Source organism: Colias philodice, chromosome 12 (genome assembly GCF_061535455.1).
Source record: "Colias philodice isolate Cphi_HAF_F1 chromosome 12, ilColPhil1 Martin Lab GWU primary, whole genome shotgun sequence".
NCBI lineage: Eukaryota > Metazoa > Arthropoda > Insecta > Lepidoptera > Pieridae > Colias > Colias philodice.
In genome coordinates this window covers 5,314,348-5,339,127 of record NC_143097.1, presented here as the reverse complement: position 1 = coordinate 5,339,127, position 24,780 = coordinate 5,314,348, and the positions used below count along the sequence as shown (strand labels likewise).

Here is a 24,780-nt window from a genome sequence, read left to right as displayed (position 1 = left end):
CATTTTCAAACAACGTTACCTTGGTTAATAATAGGTGTAAAATTATAAATATGATCGTTATGACTTACAAAATAAAAAATGCGTATTATCACAGAATAGTGAATACGAATAGTAACGTTCAGTATAATCGATCGCTTCGAATAAATTTGTTGTAATGAAAATAGTCGCAGTTTCTTATGTGTTTTCATTGTTAAAAAATTGTTTTGATTAATTAGCGTCACTTGGCATATATATTTTCTTATATATAAATGTAGCTCCATTGGCAATCTAAATAATAATATGTTCGATATATTCACAAGCGTATAGTTAGTTATATCAAACAGATGGAATGCGTTGTAAAAAAACGCTATCAATGACAATCATTGACGGTGTGTCGTCACAGCTACGCATTATCTATATAATATTCTGGAATCTGGATATCGCTGATACGACACACGTCGCTCGTGATCCCATCCGCAACTAATTGTTGACATGACATTGTGAGACATGCGACAAACTGTTAATGTGCTAGGCCACTTAACGGTGACCTACAGTGAGATGTCACTACTTCGTACGATTCTGACCCAAATATGCAAAAGTATGCTCCCATTTTATACATTTCACCCTTTTGTATCTTTTTAATTATAAGAGTCATGTGTTGCTTTATAATATAAAATCAAAAGCAGAAAGAGAAAATATTCGAAACAATTTTTTACTAAGCTTTTCATCTAAATATGCACGAAATAAAATAAGATGTTTGGGGTTTTTATGCCATGCAGAAAAAATGACAAAAGGCGCAGGCAGTCATTTCTGGAGGCCAAAATTGTTGTTTGTTAAAATCTTTTATATTAATTCGTGACAAGCATTGTTATCGTAGCTTGAGAGTAAGGATGTGTTTTGCAATATGCAACATTTCTGAGATACAAACACTGTAATTTATATGCGGCTTTGCAGAAATTACAAGCGAGACAGTTCTGAAGCGGGTGCTTGCTTTGCGAATGCCAAATGTCTTACAAACTTTGTGAAAATAAGTAGTAATTTACAATATTTCCCGAAATCGTGTCTATTCTCGTATGTTTCTTTTAATTATCGTTACCTCATGAATATGCATACTACTTAGCACTTATAATTATTGTGAAAACAGTCCTATATACTATAGTTCATTTAGCTAAACTTAAAGTAATGAGTGAATTAATAGATACAGATAAAGCTATATTTTGTTTCCTGCAATTTTTAAATCCAATCATTCCATCAAGAATAAATTCGTAGACAGCTCTACACATAGTTATGTTATGATTGTATATGAAATTTTTAATGTTACTGTTTTATAACTGTTGGTTTTTCTAAACGTAGGAGTTACCTAATAAAAACCTTTTGTGTTAGTTACGTCTCAACATCCTACGTCCTGCCTCCTACTTGATTTACTGAGTTATCAATTGTTTAACTTCAATTTATGGATTTAAAAAATTTGGGAAGATAAAGAAGTATATTGAGTGGGTTGTGTACTATTTAAAGACCATTTTTTTATCATTAAAAATATCATTAGAAACGTAGTTCTAATGCAAAAATAAAATTACAATCAAATATTGTATAATAAATTTGCAGAGAGCGTTTTTAGTAATATAATTTTTCTTTCATATCATTTTTAATCATATACCATAGCTCCCATAGCTGACATGTAGCAGCGACATGGGTCCATATAAATCAAAATTATTTTCGCATAAAACGGTGCCTTTGATGCATTCATTTTAATTTAATGGAGCGCTCAAACAAGGCGTATTTAACACGTTTTAGTTTTAATTATACAATATAGACATTAAGGAAATATGTACCTACCTACCTTTTTTTTACCGCGGTAAGAGCTTGGTTTTAGCTGACTATCAAGGTAAGCGGTTACCGTGAGTCTGTGTCCAAATGACGAGTCAAAAATAGATATAATTATATGCACTTGAAAAATTTGGTAGCATTTTATAAATATGTACAAGTACTTTAAAAGTTTGAAAAATCTAAAAGAGCACGCACACAATATTATATTTCTCGGTAAAAAGTAAAAACCATCGAATTCAATTCCTCTTAATACTGAAACAAATGAAAAAAAAACAATAGGTTATTTCGCTCGTTATAGTGATCACATACAGGATCCATACATACAGACGTTATACAAACGGACAACCAAGACAGAACATTTTTAAACTGTTTAATACTTTAAGATTAAATAATATTATAAATATAATGTGTCTCAAATATTGTCTTTTTTAGGGTTTTAGGAGAAAAAGTGTTTTGATAGACAGACAACAAGTGATCACGTGGAGGTGTAAAGCTGAAATTTATATTATATTAAATACTGTCCCTTGAAGCTGTGATTATTTTTTAATTCTAAACCAATCAAATAACGCGATCAAAAGACAGATTGCGAATTTCGAAATTTTGCAGCATAAATATGCATAAAAATTTCGAAACAAAAAAACAAAGAAACATGTAAAAAACAGGTTTGTTCGGAACCCTCGGCGCACAAGTCCAACTCGTACTTGGCCGGCTTATTTTTCTCACTATGTACCTATGTATTTATATTTGTTTAAAAGTCCAATATAACCTAAGAATATAACAATAAAACGTGACATTTGTCATGTTGCAAAATGACTTGTTTTTCGTAAAATAAGAGTAGGTAGAGCACTAATTCTCACGCTTCGCTTATAATTTTTCTAAATTTAAAAATGTAGTTTTAATATAATCACATTTCTGTGTTTTTTTAATAAATTGGTAGATATCGAATAGTTGGTATTGTGTCAAATAGTGATAGGTTGGTTTAGCAAATCCTATCAAAGTTATCATAGTCGTAAGAAAAGGTTTTGGCGTAGCTATCTCGTACTGGGCGTTGTTCCAAATATAGTGTTGCAGTTTCTTCCGCAAGTTATCATAAATATATTCTATTGCTAATATGCTTTTATGCCACCTTAAAACTTTAAAATAAGATTCGATTTTAATTACTTCAGATGTGTTGAATAATTCCGCAGATAAGTACGCTCGTCTTAAAAATCTATATAAGTAATTAAGTAAAGTTACTTGTCTACATGTACTCTGCAAATTTAAACTCAGATCGTATTTTTGTTTTGAGTTCATCTAAGAAAAATATTTTTTTTAATGTAATTATATGTGTATTGTCACTTACATGAAGAAAAAAATAATTATTGTTCATGGACCAAAATCAATTTGTTGGTTCAAAATCGAATTGTGTTATATTTCACTTTATGAAAGACTAGCGTGCATACAGTGGCGAAAAAGTAAATACATATGTATATTATTTGTAAAGATCTGACATGAATACAAAGTATCATTAACTTTTTTCTTTGGTTGCTATTTATTAGACAAAATATCCTATTGCTTAAAAAAGGTTCCTGAATACAGAGTATTCATTGCTTATTTACGTATTTTATATAAGTAATTGCGTAACCCACATTTCATAAAAATGATTTATTTATCCAACATTAAAGAAAAGATAAAAGGTATAAATTTCTTAATACGAGTTTAATAAAATAGATTATTATACATAACTTGGTCAATATGCGGCTTTATCTGAAGAGGAAATTTTCACTTTCTCCGGTCAATACCACATCCGTTGTTTTCTCCAGAGAATGTTCTTTGGATTACGTGTTTAATATAAAGTAGTCCAAAATAGGATATTTATACTATCTGAACACCGAGTTGATCAGATTTTAGTTAACACAGAAGTAGGAACTTTTCTTTTCCAAAATATTTTACATTTAAAGTTGCATTAATTTTTAATGAAGATTTTTTTCAGCAATTCGAGTAATATTAACAGAATTTCACACTGTTATAACATAATCTTTATATTGGCTAAAAGGCGTAGGTACTAATGGAAATAAAATACCTATATTACTCGAGTGTTTGTCCATAAATTGTATTGAATATTTACGATACTTTTTCTAACATATATTAAAAGTGACATAAATGTAACGTATAACGCTCCAGAGACATATTTTTGTTGAGATAAAGGACAATTTACTGTTTTTTACATAACAACGTGACATTACCCGTGTTGCTTTGCTACTTTAATTAAGTCGTACAAGGGTGATGATGAAATGTAGCAAAGGTGTAAAAGCTGATTGATATTAAGTATTAACTTATGAAGTACTTACCTACTTTACTGTAACTAAAAAGGAGGTGAAAACATAAATATTGTGTTACATGCAATTTACCTGTATAATTTTGGGTATTAGGTAATTAGGCCATAAATATATATTTATTGGTTTTATATATTCGCATTAAAGAAAATATTCAACATCTTAGTCGTAGAATAAGGAAATATAATATAATAAAATATTTGTATTATTTTTGTTAGACTCCGCCGAATATCTTAGGTATTCACCTGCATACCATAGATTGATAGTTAACGATTGTGCATCTGAAAGATTCGTCCGGCACTCGTTGCAGGGCACGGAGGCTGGGTCGGTGGGCGGGCGGGTTGTCACGTGGAGCTCGGGGCGCCGGCGCGGCCGGGTCGCCCGGGCGGACGGCCGGGCTCACGGCCGCGGCATTCCTCAGCCGACAGTCGGCCGCTACGCTATGCGCGCCGTCGCGCCCTCAGCTGCGCTCGCCGCGGCTCCCCGCTGCACGGCCCCAATGGCCCGGGCCCGATGCGAGCCTCGCGCCGCCGCTGCCAGCGGTGCCTTGCTGCGCTGAGCCACAAGCTGCATGGTGGAGGGCGCCGTGCGGGGGGCGGGGAGGCAGGTGGCTTCGCGCAGGTGCGGCCCGCGCAAGGCCTGGGGCTCTGTTAGAAGCGCGCGGAGGCGCGGGCACGCCGCGGCGCGCGCCCGCCCTCCTGCTCGCGCTCATGGAGCCGCCCTGGGAGATAGAGCTCGAGCTTCGTCGGCATATCGAGAGCTGTGCCTGCACCTGCGACCACATGGGCTACGGAAACTACATGGACTATCAGGTGGCGCCGGCCGCTCACCCCTGTATATGCCGCGCGATCACCTCACCCCACGCCCACGTATGTGTCCCCTAGTTGCGTCCTGTCGCATGCTAAATCATCCGCGGACCCTTATCACGCCTCTCTGTTTGTAGTGTTCACATGTCATTCACTGTGTATCATAGATGTGTTTTGTTTTCCGTTTATCTTGAAATTGTGTACATATCAATTTAACTGTAAGCAATAATTACATGTTTAAGTATTGTTTCTTTTTGTATTTTTATTTGCATTTCTGTTTCGTTTGTTTTCAAATTTCTAGACATCATCTGTGAAAAATAAATGAATATACTTTAACCATCTCTTTGTATTAAGCTTTTCAATGTTTTATGTTGGTTCTAATAACCATTTTCTTTATAACTTTATGTTTACGCATTAAGTTTAGCTTTCAATGTCTAAGTAGTCGAATACTAGATATTATGAACATGGTAGAAAATTTCATTCAACTAAGCTTTTAATAAAACGTACAAATACCCAGTAAATTTCATGTATTTACTCACAAGGGATATGTGTGAAGGCCTAAAACCCGTTTCACACATTTGTTCGGCCATGTATATGTAATAAATCGTGTTTATGGATTAGGCAATAAAAGATAATATTGTAATAGTAATTCCATTACCGACTGCTTAACATAATGAAGGCGCACTAACAACACATTAGGTTAAGGACTTTGATGAATGACTCATAATTAATTCGTCCACCAAACACTTAAGACTATTTTCGCTTGGCCGGCTAGACGTGTAGAAGCATACTCACACGGGTTCTATGAACGCCAGAGAGATCATGAATTTTAAAAGCAGATGCTTTGTTGAAGACGCCTTGTTGACTATCATGTTTGAAAGTTTTACAGGATTTTTCGATTCATACGTGGCGTGCTCTTGACATGAAGGACTTGTCACATGTGTGATATTTAAGTTAATCGAATGAACTATTAATTATTAACAACTATTAATCTAAAAGTAACGGTATAGAAGACAAGTATTAATTAGGTACTACCAACAATTACAACCAACATAGGTACTACCAAAAAATGGAATAAACATTATATCTAAGCATTATATTGAATGCCATAAAATAGTATACTTACCTATAAGCTTCGTCAAATATAACTAATATCTGTTGGTCAAGAACTACAACGAAAAGAAAATCAATGATAAATAATGGCATTAACAAAATAAATACATGCTTGTTTGTCGCCGTTACAATCATATACCTACTTATTATTTTATATGCCCAGTTCTCACACAAGAAGGCGAAGGTGATATTTGTACATTTTCATTTATAGAAACGCTTTGTGCGTGTATAAATTTACCAAAAAAATAATGGTACAAATAAGAATGTTTATATTTAGGAAGGTAGAAATAATTTTGTGCTATTACTTGCATAAACTATCCACTGAAATTATTATAGCTTACAATAACAGCATACGCTCAGCAAAATTATATATAGGCCTAGACCCTGGAAATATATATACTAAATTTAAAAATACAATTTCTTATATTGATTCAATCAAGATAGGGATTGTTTTGACAAATCTATATATCTTCTTCTTCTTATATATAAAAATGAATCGCAAAATGTGTTGGTAAGCGCATAACTCGAGAACGGCTGAACCGATTTCGATAATTCTTTTTTTATTATATTCCTTGAAGTACGAGGATGGTTCTTATGTAGAGAAAACGTAAACATGTACCACGGGCGAAGCCGGGGCGGACCGCTAGTATTATATAAAAGAAAGTCGTGTTAGTTACTCCACTTATAACTCAAAAACGGCTGAACCGATTTAGCTGAAAATTGGCAGGGAGGTAGTTTAGAGCCAGCTGAGAAGGATACTAAATACGTATCACGGGCGAAGCCGGAGCGGACCACTAGTAATATATAATTATTATAAATTTTCAATACTTAAAATGCCTTCAAACAATATTCTATTCTATTAAATTTATATAATCTATCCGTATTGGTTGATAAAAAGGAATTATGGTATTTCAAGGCAAATTAAAATGCAATATGGATTATTAGATTTCGGCAAATTTTTCCAGCATTCAATTAAAAAGTTGTTACTTTACTTTTTATACAAATCTGTCTCAAAGCGTGATAAAAGTTTTACGGAACGGTTAAATATAAATTGGATTTCTTTCGTAGTGATAGGGCGAAGTTAAACCAATAAATTGTCCTGATTCTAACTAAGATCAACATTTTATCTTGTAAAAACTTTCCTTAAAATGTTTATTTATCAACATATTGATTACACTAAACTTTTAAGACAATATTTTGTTTTGCGTATTTACTTGTTCGAAGTTTGTTTGTTTATTATGAAATTTTGAATATTTAATTAATTATTTGTACCTACATATTACCTACCTATGTTATCAGTTATGGTATTTATAATTATACCCTATTACAAAAAGGTAATCAAATGTAGAAATTGTAAATTAATCAGTTTAATTTGAAACCCTTCAAAGTCAAAGGGCTTTTAGACTGTATAGGCATCTTCTAGGCAAGAGCATGTACTTCAGTAAAGCTCTTAAGCTACTTTATAGGTATTATATATCCAATTGACATAAAAATTGAGTTGATAGCTAGTTTATAATCCTGTATCTTGCATCTTGAATGAAGTATCGTATAACAAATGCTCATAGTAGGAGGATCTAACAAAGTATATATATTATTATTGAATTAATATCTACATTTAAATAGGTAGATAATGTGTTTCTGTAGAGCTTTTTTAGAATATTCTGTTCGGAAAGGTCTTTTGTTAAAAAAATAACAACAAAGAAGTTGGTCTTGATACTGCACAATTTGCGGATTTCTGAATCTGAATAGGTTTGCATTCTATTGTTAAGTATATATTCAGTCGTTGAATAATCAGGCCATTACGAAAGAGACACGTCCGTAGATTTATCACTTATTTGTAATATGTATCAATATTGGAGCAATTCGTTGTTATAAATTAACAATCAGTGAAAAGAATTTCAAATCGGAGCGCGACCGCGTTTTCGTAATTACCAACCAACTCATTCGAGCAATTTGCATAACTGATTGAGTTGCAAAGCTAACATCTTCCATTCAAAACGAATACGGACGTAAAATATTGAGATATCTTCTCCTTAATCACGGCAGGTAGATGGTTATCACAGTTTGCCTTAATAAAATATTCCCCAGAGCTTTTCATGACTTCCCCTTAGTATTCCCAAGCATAAAGGATAACTTTTACAAAGTTGTGTTTGTTCTTACAACTCCGTCTAGTAAACAATATTCACGTACAAGAGAAAAGTACCTAATCGACCGTTAAAAAGCTTCTTATCCTACCTTACAGTTGTAGCCATTATTTATACGTAAATATTGATTCGTTCTATCTTTGTATACAACAGCTTGTTCATAAGGGTGGGCTGATGCCTAATTTTAAAGAATGACCTAGTTTTAAAATGCGGTCATCCAAAAAGGGTCTCACTTCAAAAAATGTTACGACGCATAATCGCTGCTTGCTCAGTAGAAATAGAAGCGGCAGCTGTATGACTAAACGATCGTTGTAAATTGGCTGGTATATACTAGAACTACCTCTATTTTTATGATTGGAAAATTGGCTATTTAGAACATCACGAAGGTTTAAAATTCAGTAAAGTTAACACGCAGATTTTTTTATATTTCATGGCTAGTTCAAGTAGTTTTGTGAATGTAGGTAGCGAAACAATAATTTTATTACATCATTATTTGAATTTTCTTTGTATAAAAATAAATGTGAGAAGTGTTCTTTATGTTACGCCCAAATCCCAATGTTGACAGGATCCGCAAAATCTCTGAATAGTAGATTGATTACAATTACGCCCTGCGTTCATTAAACCAGACTCGGTTGAAGGAACATTCAGGTCTCCGCGTTCTATAAAAGAGTGATGCGTTCGGATGGTTAGTTCCGAGGTAACAATGGGGGCGCAAATTTCACGCGACATTATACCGGTCGCTGGGGTACACAGTGCAGAGTGCAGACTACATAAGCTGAACCGCCCGGTATTGCTTTAAAGTTTAAATGAATCCATTTAACTCCGCCTACGCTCTTGTAAATTTTCTAAATGCAACTTAATTAACTAGTCCTTCAACCAACTATTAAGATTTAAGTGAATATAAAATATATAAAGTATATATAAAACGTTTCAATTAATAGGATCATAACATTCGATTTTACATCATTTTAATGTTTGTTTACAAAAAAAAGTCTCCATGCTTTGTTATAGGATCTCGTTTACCAACTGTAGCTTTTAACAAACGTTCTCGACGAAATGTTGAAAGCGAGTGTTGAATAGAGAAACTAGCATTTTCCAGGTAGTTTCGGTTTCTCTTATTTCATTCAAGTTTGAGGACTTTTAATGCTACTAGAGAGTTTATTTAGCCTTTTTACGTTTTAAATAGGGCAAGAAGGAAATTGTAAAGAAGAACGTGTTATTTTAATAAAATAAATTAAAATACCTACCCCTTCTTTCTTTCTTTCTTTATAATTTAGGTAATATTAAAAATCTTTTTTTAATATTACCTAAATTATAAGAGTATTTTTATAGAGCATTATAGTTTTATATACTAAATTATTTTAATCAGTATTCTTCTAAAAAATAATATGTAATTCGTAATTTAGGCGTGAGTTAATTAAGTATATTCAAAAATTCACTGCCTACAATTTTATTTATTTCTAGGAGCTTTTATGCATTTTTTGTACTTCGTGATTAAATATATCAATAATTTTTTACTTTGGCTCAATAAACCTAGTACATATATAGATTGTAGGTAGGTACACACTTGGAAAACTATTGACCGCTATGACCTCTTGTTAAACAGGGTTGAATATAGCTTGTCGGTTGGATTTTATCTGAATCTAAGTTATTGAGAGCTGCCAGGTTCAGGAGACAAGTAGGTACCTATCACGGATGTGTGATGTAATCTGGAGTATTTTGCATCAGGTAGCTTTTCATTACACATCCATAATTACATATTACACATTGCTTTGATAAACTAAATCTTTATTCTGATGAAAAAATCTAAGGTAATAAACATTTCAATAAAACTAAATAAATTATGATGAGAGGCCAACGTATAGGTATAATATGTAATATTTTATTTACTTTCGTATGATATTAGGTAGGATTATGGAGAATAGGTATTAGGAGGACCTAAGATTTTTTAGGATGACTTCTTTTTCGTACTTTATCACACACAAGTCATTTTGTACCTACTCAAAATTTTGTATTCAAAATACACTTAGGTACTACACTTACACAGGCATATATACATGTAAGAATCCGACATAACCCACGGCTCCTTCCCCGGGGGCCGTGGGTATCTTTGGAAGATTTCCCCACTATAAAAAAAAAAAAAAAAAAAAAAAAGGCATATATACATGTCTGTGTACACTTACCTAAATATGTACTATGTATATTATTAATAATTATATTGTTGTAATTGTAGCATTCAACTAACAGAAAACTTCAGTGTTTCTGTTAACTTCATGTTTTTACTTTTTACTAACATTAGTATTGTTTGTCTGAACACATTCATGCCCGCCACCGTCAGCTCTTGGAAATACTTACTAAAAGTCTTAAAAGTTTATAACACAAGGTCTCATACAGAAAGTAGAACATTGTGAAAAACATACAGCTGGACTCATTAAAAGATTTTTCTACATAACAAAAGGCTTTTTCTAAGAACAAAACGAAAAGTAATAAGATTGAAATGAACAAGATCATACATGTTTAATTGAAAATATTGTGAGTAGGTTTAATTTATAGTAATTCCTATTCGATAATATCAATTTTTCATCTAAAGGCTAAGTAGGTACCTATCTACCTATATATCGAAATTTATCATAAATGAATTGATGGGCTTATTTAGATATAAATATAATTCTATTATTTGCACAGATACTCTCCAATGACAAAATAAATGACAAAATAATTTAAGTAAAATTAATACCTACATGTATTTTTTTATTAGGTTTCATATTTACCTACATTTCATTATTAAGATTATTTTATAGCATTCTTTTATTTCATTTGTGTACATAAGTAATCAGTTTTAACGCTTTATGAATGAATAACAACATTTGTTTAATGTTTACTCCCTTGAAATCCCGGTTTGAGGGAGGCATTCACGCCAGTACTCTCTGTAAATGGGTCAGAGGCTATTCAGGTCCCCCTAGAACCTCCCCATATTATGTGTTCCCCTTGCATAATTGAACATGCGGCAAATTATTGTCATTCTGTTGAAACCTACACATGCAGCAGTCGAATTCTATTGCTGTGTTCTCAACGCCAATTGGATCACATATGCATATTGTAATAAAGGTGTCAAATATGATTTAAATAATTGAGTCACGTATTTTAGAAACCTTAATGCATTACAAATTACCATCTCCAGGAAATTATGCAACATATTTTTTATTAACTTGTATAATAAATAGTGTGAGATAATTTCCCGCTTCGATATTATAAAACAATAACACTAACCTTACCTAACCTAAATGTTTAACTCTCCAGCCCAATATTGAAAAACAAAACAATCAAGACAATCTGTTGATCTATGTAGATATTTAAATGGCATTAATTAAACCATAATTAAACTAGAATATTGGATTATAACTATAAGTGTTTTTAAAGATGAAAAATAATTTTAATTGTATGTGTGCATTTGTTAATTAAATTTATCGTTTCTTTACCCATAATTATTAGTATCACCATGTCTGGTGCACTACATACAAAAGACGATTAATGCCATCCGTCTACCAATAGATGCCGCTAAGTGTATCATTTTAACCAGCAAAAAATAAAATTAGATTTAATTGCAATTTCATTGCTTTTTATAATTTTTTACATACTTTTGTAAATGGAACCTACCTATTTAATTTAATTTTCACTCGATTTTAACTAATTTTACAGAAAAGTATATATTCAAAACAACGCCATCTCATGAAACTACTATAAACAAGTTATTCTCCTCCGATTTGGCGATGCTAAACGAATACTAGATGGCACTAAGACGTTTTTACGTTACTTTTCACGTTTTTAACACAGACTAATAATAATATCACAGACCACAGACTAATAATAATATACTACGTTTTTAATACATAACCTCATTGCCTTTGCAGTACCTATAAAAAATATTGTAAATGGGTTAAAGCCGTTATTAATTATTACTAACTGCGTTCCTGTAGCGGCTTATATTAGGTAGGTACCTAGTGTATTGATCGTTTTCATACGAAAAATGAATTGTCGGAAAACTTGCGAGATTGTGTGAATATTTGATTGCAAGATCTCATTACAAAATAATATACATAATACAACCTATACTTAAACCGTAGTAAGTATATTATTTCTAGTCACATTTAATTATAAGTATATAAATTATAAATAAATATTAAAGGACAATATTACACAAATCGACCTAGTCCCACAGTAATCTCAATTAAGGCTTATGTTGTGGGTACTAGACGACGATAAATATAATTTAATATTTTATAAATACATTTATAGATAACACCCAGACCCAAAAACAAATAATCAAGTTCATCACACAAATATTTGCCCTGACCGGGGATCGAACCCGCGACCGTCAGCACAGTAGGCAGTTACTTTACCTCTGCGCCAACCGCGTCGTTAAGAATATCAAGAAATCATCATAATGATAATAAATCGAAACTAAAGTTAAATACCTACCTACGTCATCTTGTTTTATTTTCTAAATAATCCTATCAGATTACCTTTATATGAAGTATGAACCAAAAAGTTTTGAGGTTTAAACCGTAGAAAAGGTTTTGAATGATCCTTTGCGTTTTTTTCTTTATGCGCCTAAAATTAAATATTTCGACATCGATTCCCATAAGAATGAAGTATTTTCCCGTTATAAAAAGTAGCCTATGTTCATCAGGTAGGTATAATTTTTGCTTCGAATGGTGAAATAATTTTTCAAATCAATCCAGTAGTTTCGGATCCTATTCAATACAAACAAACAAACAATCAAATCATTTCTGTTTTGTAGATAAATACGAAAGTTACTCCGTCATAGTAGGACAAAATAGAAAATAGTGGGACCACGAGAAAATAGGTATTCCCGCACGCGTCTGAACCGATTTTGACGGAAATTTCGGTATACATACACGGTACATACCTACGTTGAAAAAGGACATCTCAATTTTGTTGCATAAATAGGATTCAAGGTGTAGGAACAGGGATTAAATAAGGCACACGGTTGAAGCCGTAGAATGAAAGTTGGTAATTTATAAGATTAATTTATTGTAAAATAAACTACTTCATTTTACTTAAACATACCTATTCTATTTATCATTCATTGACTTATCATAAACTTTTGAGTCTAGTTAGGTACTAGTACCTATTATGTGAAAATTTTGAAAAAAATGTTTTCTTTAGGAAATTATTAGCATTAATTACCTTGTCTTGTCATTAATTTATTTACCTACTTGGTAATAATCGGTCGAACACTTGTTTAAAGTTTATTTTCCTTGTCTTTTCCAGGTAATCTAAATTATTTAATTTTTGCAGTAGGTAATTAATTCATTTCGGCTTGAACAGACAAGGCCATTAGGTGAAGCGAGATTGCCAAATATGGGTGATCTGTAGATTGCCGTCCTGCTGTCGAGCGTTCGCGGTACGGACGCCGCGCTGTTGCCGCACCGTGCATTTTGTATGAAAACAAACGACCGGCCGTGCGCCGTACGACAAACGCACAGCTTCGGCACTGTAGCGACTAGCGGTCCGATACGAAACGCATAAATTGAAAGAGCCATAAGTGTTGGAACAACATTCCACCACCATTTAACCAGTTTGACAAATATTAATAATTTTCGTTTCCAATACCGGAGACATATTTTAAAATCCTGTTCTAACCCTGCATTTGTATCGAATTACAGTTTACACATAAACTTTAATTAAATATTTATTTTATTTACTGGTTATAATATAACATAACATTATATAGACCGTTATTTTCTGCCTATTTATCATTATAATTATAAACATTGTAAGTATATGTTAACGGAAATGTATGTAATCCGTCATTGTATAAAATTCCCAGGAAATGTATGTAATTCCTAAAATCGCATGGAAATGTGTGAAATAAATTATTTTATAGTACACATTTCCTAGGAAATCCATACATTTCCTAACTAACAGTCGGAAATGTAAAACATCTAAGATATTGGAAGGTCAAGGTACGCGGGACGAGGGGTATGTATGTCGCAATCGGATTGTATAATCCGCCGAATTACAAACGGCCGGCATTTTGTAATATGCCGAAAATTCGTAATCAGAATTTTTTGGTTTGGATAAGGGGGTGGGTTAGGTTAGGTTCGTGTTTTTTAGAACTATACAGAACTGGGAACTTTAAAAAATTCATTTTGTTACTTTTATTAGTAGGTACGATCCTTATAAGTATTTTAGTGTATTCAACCAATTTAAAATGTGGGACTATTTTACAACAATTTGAATATGAATTGTATTATTGTATACAATATCGAAGCTTTTTAAGAAATGTATAAAATACTTTTTTAAGAATTATTATCATACATAATATTATGTTACCGGCAATATATTAAACCCGGCATTGTATGCAATTCTTAGTAAATGTAGGTATGTTATTCCGAGAAACAGTCGGAATTAAATAAATTAAATTCGTCACATTATCTATCTAAATTATCAGAATCTATAAAGGACTATATTATATCCCTCAATAATTTATAGGTAAGAAGATAGATTAGGCTTTTAATTTTCTTAAAATTGTACCGTTTTAGAGCATTGTAGTCTTTGATTTTTTGCATTTTATGCGATCATTGTGCTGGGAAAATCGTATTTCAGCGACAATTTTGTATGACGTCGTACAATTTTTATAAGATGATCGTAGATCTGAATATATTATCTTTAAATTAAGATATTACTTTGTTCTCACGTGCAATTGCTTTGAGTTAAAATGGTACCGTAAAATAGCGTTTTTTGTTAAAAATCGGTAATAGCACCCTTTAATAAATGAAAATTTGATTTGATTGAATATAAGTTGATTTAAGAAATGTTAATTAGTAAGATAATATGAACATATTATTATTATTTTACGGTAAGACTGTTACCCGATTGTCTCAATAAGTGCTATAATAAAAAAAATAACAACGTGTTTTATTACAGAAATCATTAATTACTTTATATACATTTCCTAATACGATATTGGAATTATATATAATTCCAAGGAAGATTATACATTTACTAGGATATTAAAATAATTTTTTTTTAATAATTAATAAAAAATATCCTGTCCAGGATTTTTCCAGTCAAACTATTTTTAATACACTTAATTTATTATAAAATTGGTCTCATTCTATTATCACGCCGTTGCATTTCGACTTATATTCGGATCTTAGACCACTAGGATTTGTATACAATTCCTTGATTTCATACATTTCCGGTAACATATACATAATTTCATTTTATTTATTTACATTAAGTATATACATAATTACATACTGATATTATATCTACCTATACATATATATATATGTATATATATGTATATCATGTTTTAACTGATGTATTTATTTATAAGTATTTATCATATTAATAGAAATATATCTTTCACATAATATACTCATGTTAAATTATCATTATATACAATTCTAGACTGAAACTCCAATAGTCACTTGGGGTCACTGAAAATCAGTGGTGGTGAGGTATTAATCACCTTGCCATCATATACTGAGTTGGCTCCATTTGTCAGGTCACTCACTGCCACATTACAGTTCTTAGGAATAAGATTATTTTTATTTAATTATTTTTCTTTTTATTTCTTTTTGTTTTTCCTTCGTTTATAAATGTATCTCGTGTTGTGATCTTGACAATAAATATGTTTTATTTATTTATTTATTTAATGTCCCTTACTGCATGCTTTTCATGCAGTTGTCCGCACAATATGTATTGTGGTCTTTGTCCATACACACTTTCTCCAAAGCCCTGCTTTGGTCTTGTTTGATGTATAAGCTCCTGTATATTAGTAAAAGTTAATCAAATATTTAATTCTTATTTCTTGAAATTTGGTATAGTATTCTTTGTGTGATACAAATCAAAACCAACAGTCAGGTTAGGTAGACTACAATTTACAAAACTGGCAGGGTTGCCATGCAATGGTTGGTGGTTAATGAAACACTTGACTCGACTGTAAGCTTGTATTGAACTGCTTAAACTGTAGAACAACAGGACTATATATTCTAGACGCACACATACAATAGATTACACACTACACTGTAAACTGTAGAATTAATATTAAAGACATAGTTCACTATACAGGGTGTCCCACTGTTGGTATACTAAGCTCAAAGGAGGTTATAGTTTTGCATACGCTGAGTACGTAAAAAATAATTTAAAAAATCCAGACGCATTTTTTTTTCAAATAGATGAATTTTTAAAACTCTATGTGTACACCCAAAACAAGCAACCTGCCCAACTTTGCCACCAGCACGTGAGCTATCGTTTAAGATTATGTTTTCATAGACAAAATGCTCATATTAGAGAAGCAGTATATGCGCGCTGCGCGAAGCTAGAGAAGAAAACATGGATTTTCAGGAAAAATTTAGCAAAAAATTTTGGACCCAATTTTTTTTTTAAGTATTTTTTACGTGATCAGTGTATGCAAAACTACAAGTTCCTTCGCGCTTAGTATACCAATAGTGGGACACCCTGTATAATTATTTTGTAGTCTTTGATTATTTATACAACAGACTAGAAATAAATACTATGTATGCGATTATACCTATTCTAGCCATCCATTTTCGTGTTCCTTAAAATTAAGTACATCTTAGTCAAAGGGCAACTTATTGTGCCCTTGCCCGTAATGCACTCATAATAATTTTAAGTTGAATGTTTGTCATTCTTTATGTACCAAACACAGTCACGGCCACGGCGCTCATTCCATTTTACTGGTATTAAAACAGATGAAATCCTTCATGATCCCATATCCTTCTTAGTAGCAAATGTAGAAATCCATAATCCATAAATCCATAATTGTGTCTACAATGTTTTTGTGGAGAATCGTATTTACATTTGGGATGGATTAATTCTTCTCCTCTCTTGAACAAATTTGTTATTGCGAACGTAAGCAATAAGTCTGTAATAAAACAATCTTATATTGGGTTACAAATCCAGAAACCAATCATTAAAAATCATGTTTGTAAAAATTTATGTTCAGAGAAAATATCAGTTTACCATATAAAGCTTATTTTCTGCCTGTAGATTCTACATAACCTCACAGTCCATCAATCATATTTAGCACTTATTTTTAAAATATTAGTCAACAATTAAAAACGAAAACAAACAAAGCTTCTCGTTTTGGTTTTGACAGAATCTCGTAAATAAACTGAACTAAATACCCACAGATCAAAGAAACTAAAGGGAGATATGGTTAGGGGGCGGGGCCGGTGTCGCAGCAATATGCCCAAAAAAAGAACACATGCTGTTTGTTCCATTCAGTTGACGTTCGACCGTCGGCCGGGTATTATTTGACAATGCCGTGTTGTTCCGTTAAAGTTTGTAAAAACCGAAGTGAAACCAGCAACTTTAAGTCAAATGGAATCACATACCATCGGTAAGTACTGAAAATTATACGATTTTCTTACTAAAATTTCAAAAACAATATTACGTAGAGTGATTTCTTGTCTTCATTATGTGACAGAAAAACAGTCACAATAATTTATGTAAATAGTTTACAATGCTTCTTCTGTACGTGACTCTATTCAAACGCGAAGTTCGAATACCGCAATGTATAATGAACATAATAAAGCTAACAAAACGTTCGATCGTGTAGTACAGGCCGCTGCTCGCGGTCGTTAGTTGAGGATGCGCGTCGAGTGTGTCCATGTCGATAAGATTCGGATTTTTTATCGTATTATGTATTATTTTACTACCTTATTTTTATATCATAATGTATAACTATTAGCTTAATATCTGATTGTATTATTATTATTTGATAGGTACTCGAGCAATAATTTTATAGTAATTATTATACATGGATTAAAAAAAGAAGTCACTTATTTCATACTTATATTACTTTACAATAAGTCAATAGGCAATGCTTTATGTACTTCATCACCATCAATGCTACCATCAAGGTGTCCATTTCTATTTTCTACGTAGTTACTGTATTGCCTATAAATTGTTTTAATTTTAACGTTTCTCATTTTATCGACAAGCAATCCCTATCGTAAACGCATATCTTGCGGCTGTGTGGTGCTGTATACGTACGTCACTTACAATCTAGTGTGCGAACGAATAGTCGCTCTCAAATTTTTGTGTGATGACACGCACACAACGCGAAGTATTGTTTTTATTTTGTTTACTGTTGTGTGCGTAAATTTGTTATGAGACACAGGTTTCGTACTCAGCGCAAGCGATTGGCATCTCTCTAGATCTCTATGTAAATACCAGTCATAATAATGTAGGTACTCTGTGAGTCAGCTTTGTCTAATTAAAAATCCGAGTAGGTACAAAATCAGTGTTGCCAACTTTTTTTTTCGAACCCACATATTGGAGCCTCGTGGCCCACCAGAAATCCACTAAAGTAATCGGTCTTTAAAACCACCAGAAAAAACACTAAAAAATATCCAGAGACATGTAAATATTGAATGCCCGTTGGCGAATTTTTTGCGAGTTATTTGTAAATAACATCTATTTTGAACTAAGTAATTTTTATTTTTGTTACAATATATGTATTTAAAGATCATCTTCAGAAGAATCTTCTTCTAGAGTTTCAGTATGTGAAGAATAAATTTCTATGAAAGAAATTTTTGTGTGGTTTCGGCATATTTAATGTAAAACCCTTTTAAGGTAAAACTATATTACTTCACAAAATTAATTAAAATACGACAAGCTAGAGGCTACCGCGCGGCCGCGGCATTACCAATACCGACTGATTGTTTATACAGATTGTTTTTGTACACAAATAAAGAATGTACAATGTACATATAACCTTTTGAATCAAATCATACTTTAGATCAATAGTAATAAAGTCTATAATCAAAAATATTCAAGCAATAGACAAACAACTTTCGGGGAATTCCCGTATGTTCGTTCTGTTACCAACATGACACAAAATCATACCCTTGTTTCACATAGTTCAAGTCGTTCTTTTTGAGTATTTATGTAAATCTTTCTATTGGTTGAAACTCGTACCTTACCACTAATTGAACTCATCTAAACCACTAGGAAAATCCACCAGCCACTAAAACCAATATTTGTCCGCTAAATGGGGGAGCTAAACCACCAGATGTAGTGGAAATTTCACTGAGTTGGCAACACTGTACAAAATATTATGTTGACAGTTGACAGTTGTCAAGTGTGACGCCAAAGACTTGAAAATAAAAGGTACGTGTACATATATTTACATTAGTGCCATCTAGTGGCTCTGGAAGGAAAAGAACATCAAGTCTGTGTTTAACGTGCCATCTAGTGTGTTAAAAGCAAAATACCAAGAGATATAATCGAACATGTAGTACGTTTATTCCCCACTGGCGCTTTAATTGCGTAAATTTATAGTGCATATTTTTTTGTATGGAGTGAACCGTCTGTTGTATACGTAGTATATTATTATTAGTCTGTGGTATCACAATAACCTTTTAGTCTTATACAGTGCCATCCACAACTAGGTTAATTAGCAAGTTAGATAATGACTTGAATATGTCAGAAATCAGAATCCATTAGTTATACCTTTATATAAATCTATAAACAAGTAACAATCAATGGAATGATAATGAGCGAATGAGATATGCGTTTCGTATGGTAGGTATTGTATCTGTACAGCATTCTGAAAATGTCGGTCACGATTGAAATACCCTTTGTGCCGTTCTAAGCCTATATAATATTATGTGTTGCTTGTGCAGGTTTTTTATGTCAGAAGTTTTTTTGGTTTGAACATAATAATCACTCTTAGCAGAAGGTTTATTAAGTAGTAATTAATAATTATTGCCTACCATATAAAACAAAACTGATACACAGTGATTTACTCTTATACAAGTTGTACCATTTTGGCATAACTAGGTACCAATACTTTACATGATATCAATAGCAATATTTGTTTTTAGAATCTGCTTAGAAGTAAATCCCACAGAACATAATATAGATAATAAGTATACCGGGATAAATCGTAAGATTTTACCAAATGAATAGTGTTAGACGTTCGTAATAAACAAAGATCACAGAACCTGTTCGGACTTTTATCATTACCATGAGTAAGTAAATCTTAGGTTTTACTCGAAAATCTTAGGATTTACCGTAATTCCCGAATTCAAGTAAAACGTAGGACCTACTATTATACGTATGTATATATTAAATCTTATAAAACCTTTACAGAAACATAATTGTATGCACCTTTATGTAGGTAATAGAAACTCGTGTACCTACCTAAGCTACACCACTTATGTATAAATAAAGAACTACTGAATAGATATTTTTAGATATTTTGATAATACCTAATCTACCTAATCTAACTGTTAAAAGTTTGAAAATCTAAACACGGTAACCCGGGCGTAGTAATGGTTACAGCACTTATAATATAAGAATAGTTGAAAGGATTTTGGACTAAGTATGTTGGATTTCTCTCCAATGAAAATCCAAATCCAATCAAAGTAAGACTAAAATAAAAGCTCACAAAAAAGGATATCTAGGCGTAGCCGAGACGTGAAACTACTTTATAATAATCAAAATTATGAAAATAGTGACAATTATTTATATTGCTTATCTTTTTTTATAGGCGGCGGTACCAGAAGGAATGACGTTTCCTGGTTCCATACCAGATGTAGCAGAACGTTGCGGTCGTTGGGCACCGGATTCACTCTCAGCTTCCGCATCAGGAAGCTCTGACGAAAAGCCAACGCCGAGGCGGCCAAGATGGAGAATTGCCCTTGCTGGGCTCGTCGTGTTGGCCGGTCTTGGCGCCGCCCTTGCGTTGCCTCTCGCTCTTGGTGGTGGTGGTCGCGCGACGCCCGAGCAGCGACTAACTACCATAAGGCGGATGTTACGTGATTTTCCATTAATCGATGGCCATAACGATTTGGCTTGGAACGTTAGAAAATTCTTACATAATAAAATAGGAGATTTTAATTTAAGTGCCGGCTTGGAAGGCCTCGAGCCGTGGGCTCGTTCGCGCTGGTCGCACACTGATATACCACGGCTACGACTCGGTCAAGTCGGTGCGCAATTCTGGTCAGCATATGTCCCTTGTGGTGCGCGAGACAAAGATGCGGTGCAACTAGCCCTAGAACAGATGGATGTCATTAAAAGAATAGTCGATATGAACGCGGCCCATCTTGCATTGGTTACTGATGCCGCAGAACTATTAGAGGCCCATCGTGATGGTCGGATAGCTTCACTGATTGGAGTTGAAGGTGGTCATGCCCTGGGAGATTCACTTGCGGTGCTGCGCGCATTTTATCAGTTGGGTGCTCGATATCTTACGGTTACTCATACGTGTGATACGCGATGGGCGCGTGCCGCTGGCACTTCTGGTGGACTCACAGAGTTCGGACGCGCCGTGGTGCGTGAAATGAATCGTTTAGGGATGATAGTGGATCTGTCACATGCAGGAGAAGAAACAGCGAGAGATGCTCTAGAAACAACTCAAGCTCCGGTCGTTTTTTCACATTCAGGTGCAGCAGCAATATGTAACTCATCCCGTAATGTTCCGGATGACCTGTTACGCATGATTGCTGCAAATGGAGGTGTCGTTATGATTAATTTTTATGCTAAGCTCGTAACGTGTGGAGAACGCGCCACTGTGGAAGACGTAGTAGCTCACATAAACCATGTTCGTCGAGTAGCTGGTGTAGAGCATGTAGGATTGGGTGCAGGATATGATGGTATTGATGCACCTCCTGAAGGGTTAGAAGATGTTTCACGGTATCCTCATTTGCTCGCAGAATTATTGCGAGATCCAGACTGGAGTGAAGATGACGTGCGTAAACTTGCTGGTATGAATGTTGTACGCGTTATGCAAGATGTAGAGCGTGTGCGTGATCAATGGCGACGTGCAGCCGTTTTACCGGGCGAAGAATCTCCTGGAGTTCGCCGCGGTGACTGCGTGTATGGGCCTGCGTGACGCAGGCTCCGAGCCGCGCGCTTTCGCGGCCCTCCTCGTACTGCTCAATATTGACATTTGTTGAACGTAGTTATAAAATATGTATATTAGTGTCCAAATGTGATTTAGCGATTAAAGTAATCTTTACCTGACCTCGAAGCACAAATTGTTTAGCTAAGGAGCCGTACGCGCTGGGCGCTTCGTCTCGGTGTCGGCACGCGCGGTCCGATCGCTAAACTCTTCTCCATCCATGCACACGACTTCGTTGACGAAAGCCCAATGCGATTCGGATTTATATGACGTGAGCCAATGAAGATATTAAAAACGGAATAAAGTGTTTATAGAAAAAAATAAATATTCTTTATTTATAATTCTGTCTTTTCTTTCTAATTCACAAATGATTAAGGTCTTTTCAGAAGAATTAATAATTAAGAATTTTGATATCAGTTCATCACTACATAGTATAAAACAAAGTCGCTTTCTCTGTCCCTATATGTATGCTTAAATCTTTAAAACTACGCAACGGATTTTGATGCGGTTTTTTTAATAGATAGTGGAAGAGGAGATTCAAGAGGAAGGTTTTAGTATATAATTTATTATGTTTTAGACAAAGCGGGCGAAGCCGCGGGCGGATAGCTAATAAAATAACTAAATAATAAGCATTTTTTTTTTCATTAAAACCATGTACAAATTTTAGTGAAACAACAATATACCTACTTCAATATCTGTACCACAGAATACATAATAGTAGCTAGACGCTATACTCATACATAACAGTGAATATTTGAATATGTAGGTATGTCTGTTGTCGGTACGCCATTGTTATTACATAATATAAAGTACATAAGTTTAAAGTAGATATATATGTAGAATGTAGATAGGTACGTTGTAAGTATACGATTTTCCCAAAAAACGAAAGTTCTTTAATTCGTAGCGCTTTTTTATTTATTTTTTAGAATGTAGATACGTTGTATACGATTTTCCCAAAAAACTAAAGTACTTAATTCGTAGCGCTTTTTTATTTATTTATTAATTATATATGCTTTGATTCAATTTGAAAGAGTAAAACGACACCACATCACTACAAATTTCGTTGTTTTATTTACGTAGTAACTTAGATATTATTATGTTCGAACAAGAAAGTAATATAATTTATCTTCTTCTATACTTAATAATATTATAAAGCTGAAGAGTTTGTTTGTTTGTTTGAATCTCAGGAACTACTGGTCCGATTTGAAAAATTCTTTCGGTGTTAGATAGCCCATTTATCCAGGAAGGTTATAGGCATATATATTATTGCGCTTTATATCTCAACAATAGATCATTGCGCTAAGACCAACAGGAGCGGAGCCTCGCGGTGGAAACCGCTAAGCGCAGCTAGTCCTTCATATTATACTCTTCGTTTTAATACAATATATTTTTTAATTCATACTAATATTATAAAGCTGAAGGGTTTGTTTGTTGATTAAACTTATTTCAGTGTAAGATGATCATTTATTGAATAATTCTTGTGATATTGTAGGTTGTATATTGTAGGTACAATGTATATCATAATATGTACCTATTAAATATAATGACAAAAATAAGCACAATATTTTTACTTTTTTATTTTAACCAACGTTGTTGTTTTAATTGTTAATGTATAATTAAGTTTATTAAGGGGTAATTTTACTATCATTGATTAAAACTTATCCGTCGAATAAAGTATTAAACACGATCACATTAAAATCTCACCTGCTTCATAAATATTAAAAGTCTGCCAAATAGGATACATTTTTGGAATGGTTGTTTGTTATGTTACTCGACGAATAAGCGCACATTGTTTTAAGAAATTAATATATTTTTTTTTGTAATTCTGATAGGAAGTTTTAGTCTGTGGGATAGGATAGGACAGGGGACGACGAAACTACTCATATACGGCTAAAGTAAAAAAATATTATCTATTGCCATAGGTATACCTACCCTTAGGGTTGCTTTTTTTTATGAGCGGAACCTTATATCAACTCGGAGCGGCTAGAACCAATGCTAGAACAGTCATAAGATAATGGTAGTTAGGGCGACCAAGAATTTTGTTTGACATTGTACCATCTCATCGGTATTTTTTTATTTTATGTAAGACTTAAAAGCGAGACGGTCTCGCTTGTAAGATAAAAGGCTTCATTAGGTACGATAAAAGCTATATTATTCAGCTATGTATTGAAATTATTACTTACGGTATTTACACTTAAATAAGGTAACATATTATACGTACACTATGTTTTAGTTTATTTTTGCATATACATTAAGTAGCGTATCATCAATATAATATGTACAGGACCTTTTTCTCGTTCGCTTTTCAAGCAATTTCTCCCATATTTTGTTAAGCCATGGTCACCTAATTAGAAAGAGACAAGTTGGGGACAAGAAAGCTCTCAGTGGGACCGTTTATTTAACATGGTGTACAGTTTACCCCGTTTTCCAATTACAGCACTAGAGCGCATTATGCGGCATAATGCTTAACGTTGAACGTTCCAACTACAGCAACGCTTCGCACAATCGAGCACTAGAAAAAGTAATGCGCGTGAATTGATGCGTGCAATCGATTTATTGTTAGTAATTATTAATTGTTGGAAAACATTTTAAAGCTTTCGTTTCATTGTAGTTTTTTCGAAATAATCAAAGTTAATTCAAATTATGTTAAAAAAATAAATATAAGTATGGATGAAGGTACAAAC

The 24,780-nt window shown here is 33.3% G+C and overlaps 1 protein-coding gene across 1 annotated transcript; it reads left to right on the top strand.

Moving 5' to 3' along the window:
* The first annotated feature begins 4,737 nt into the window (after positions 1-4,737).
* Positions 4,738-22,437, top strand: LOC149483986 (dipeptidase 1-like). Its single transcript, XM_089702040.1, has 2 exons — positions 4,738-4,990; positions 20,744-22,437. Exons 1-2 carry the CDS (start codon positions 4,832-4,834, stop codon positions 22,085-22,087), a joined length of 1,503 nt encoding a protein of 500 aa, XP_089558166.1. The 5' UTR covers positions 4,738-4,831; the 3' UTR covers positions 22,088-22,437.
* The last annotated feature ends 2,343 nt before the right edge of the window (positions 22,438-24,780 follow it).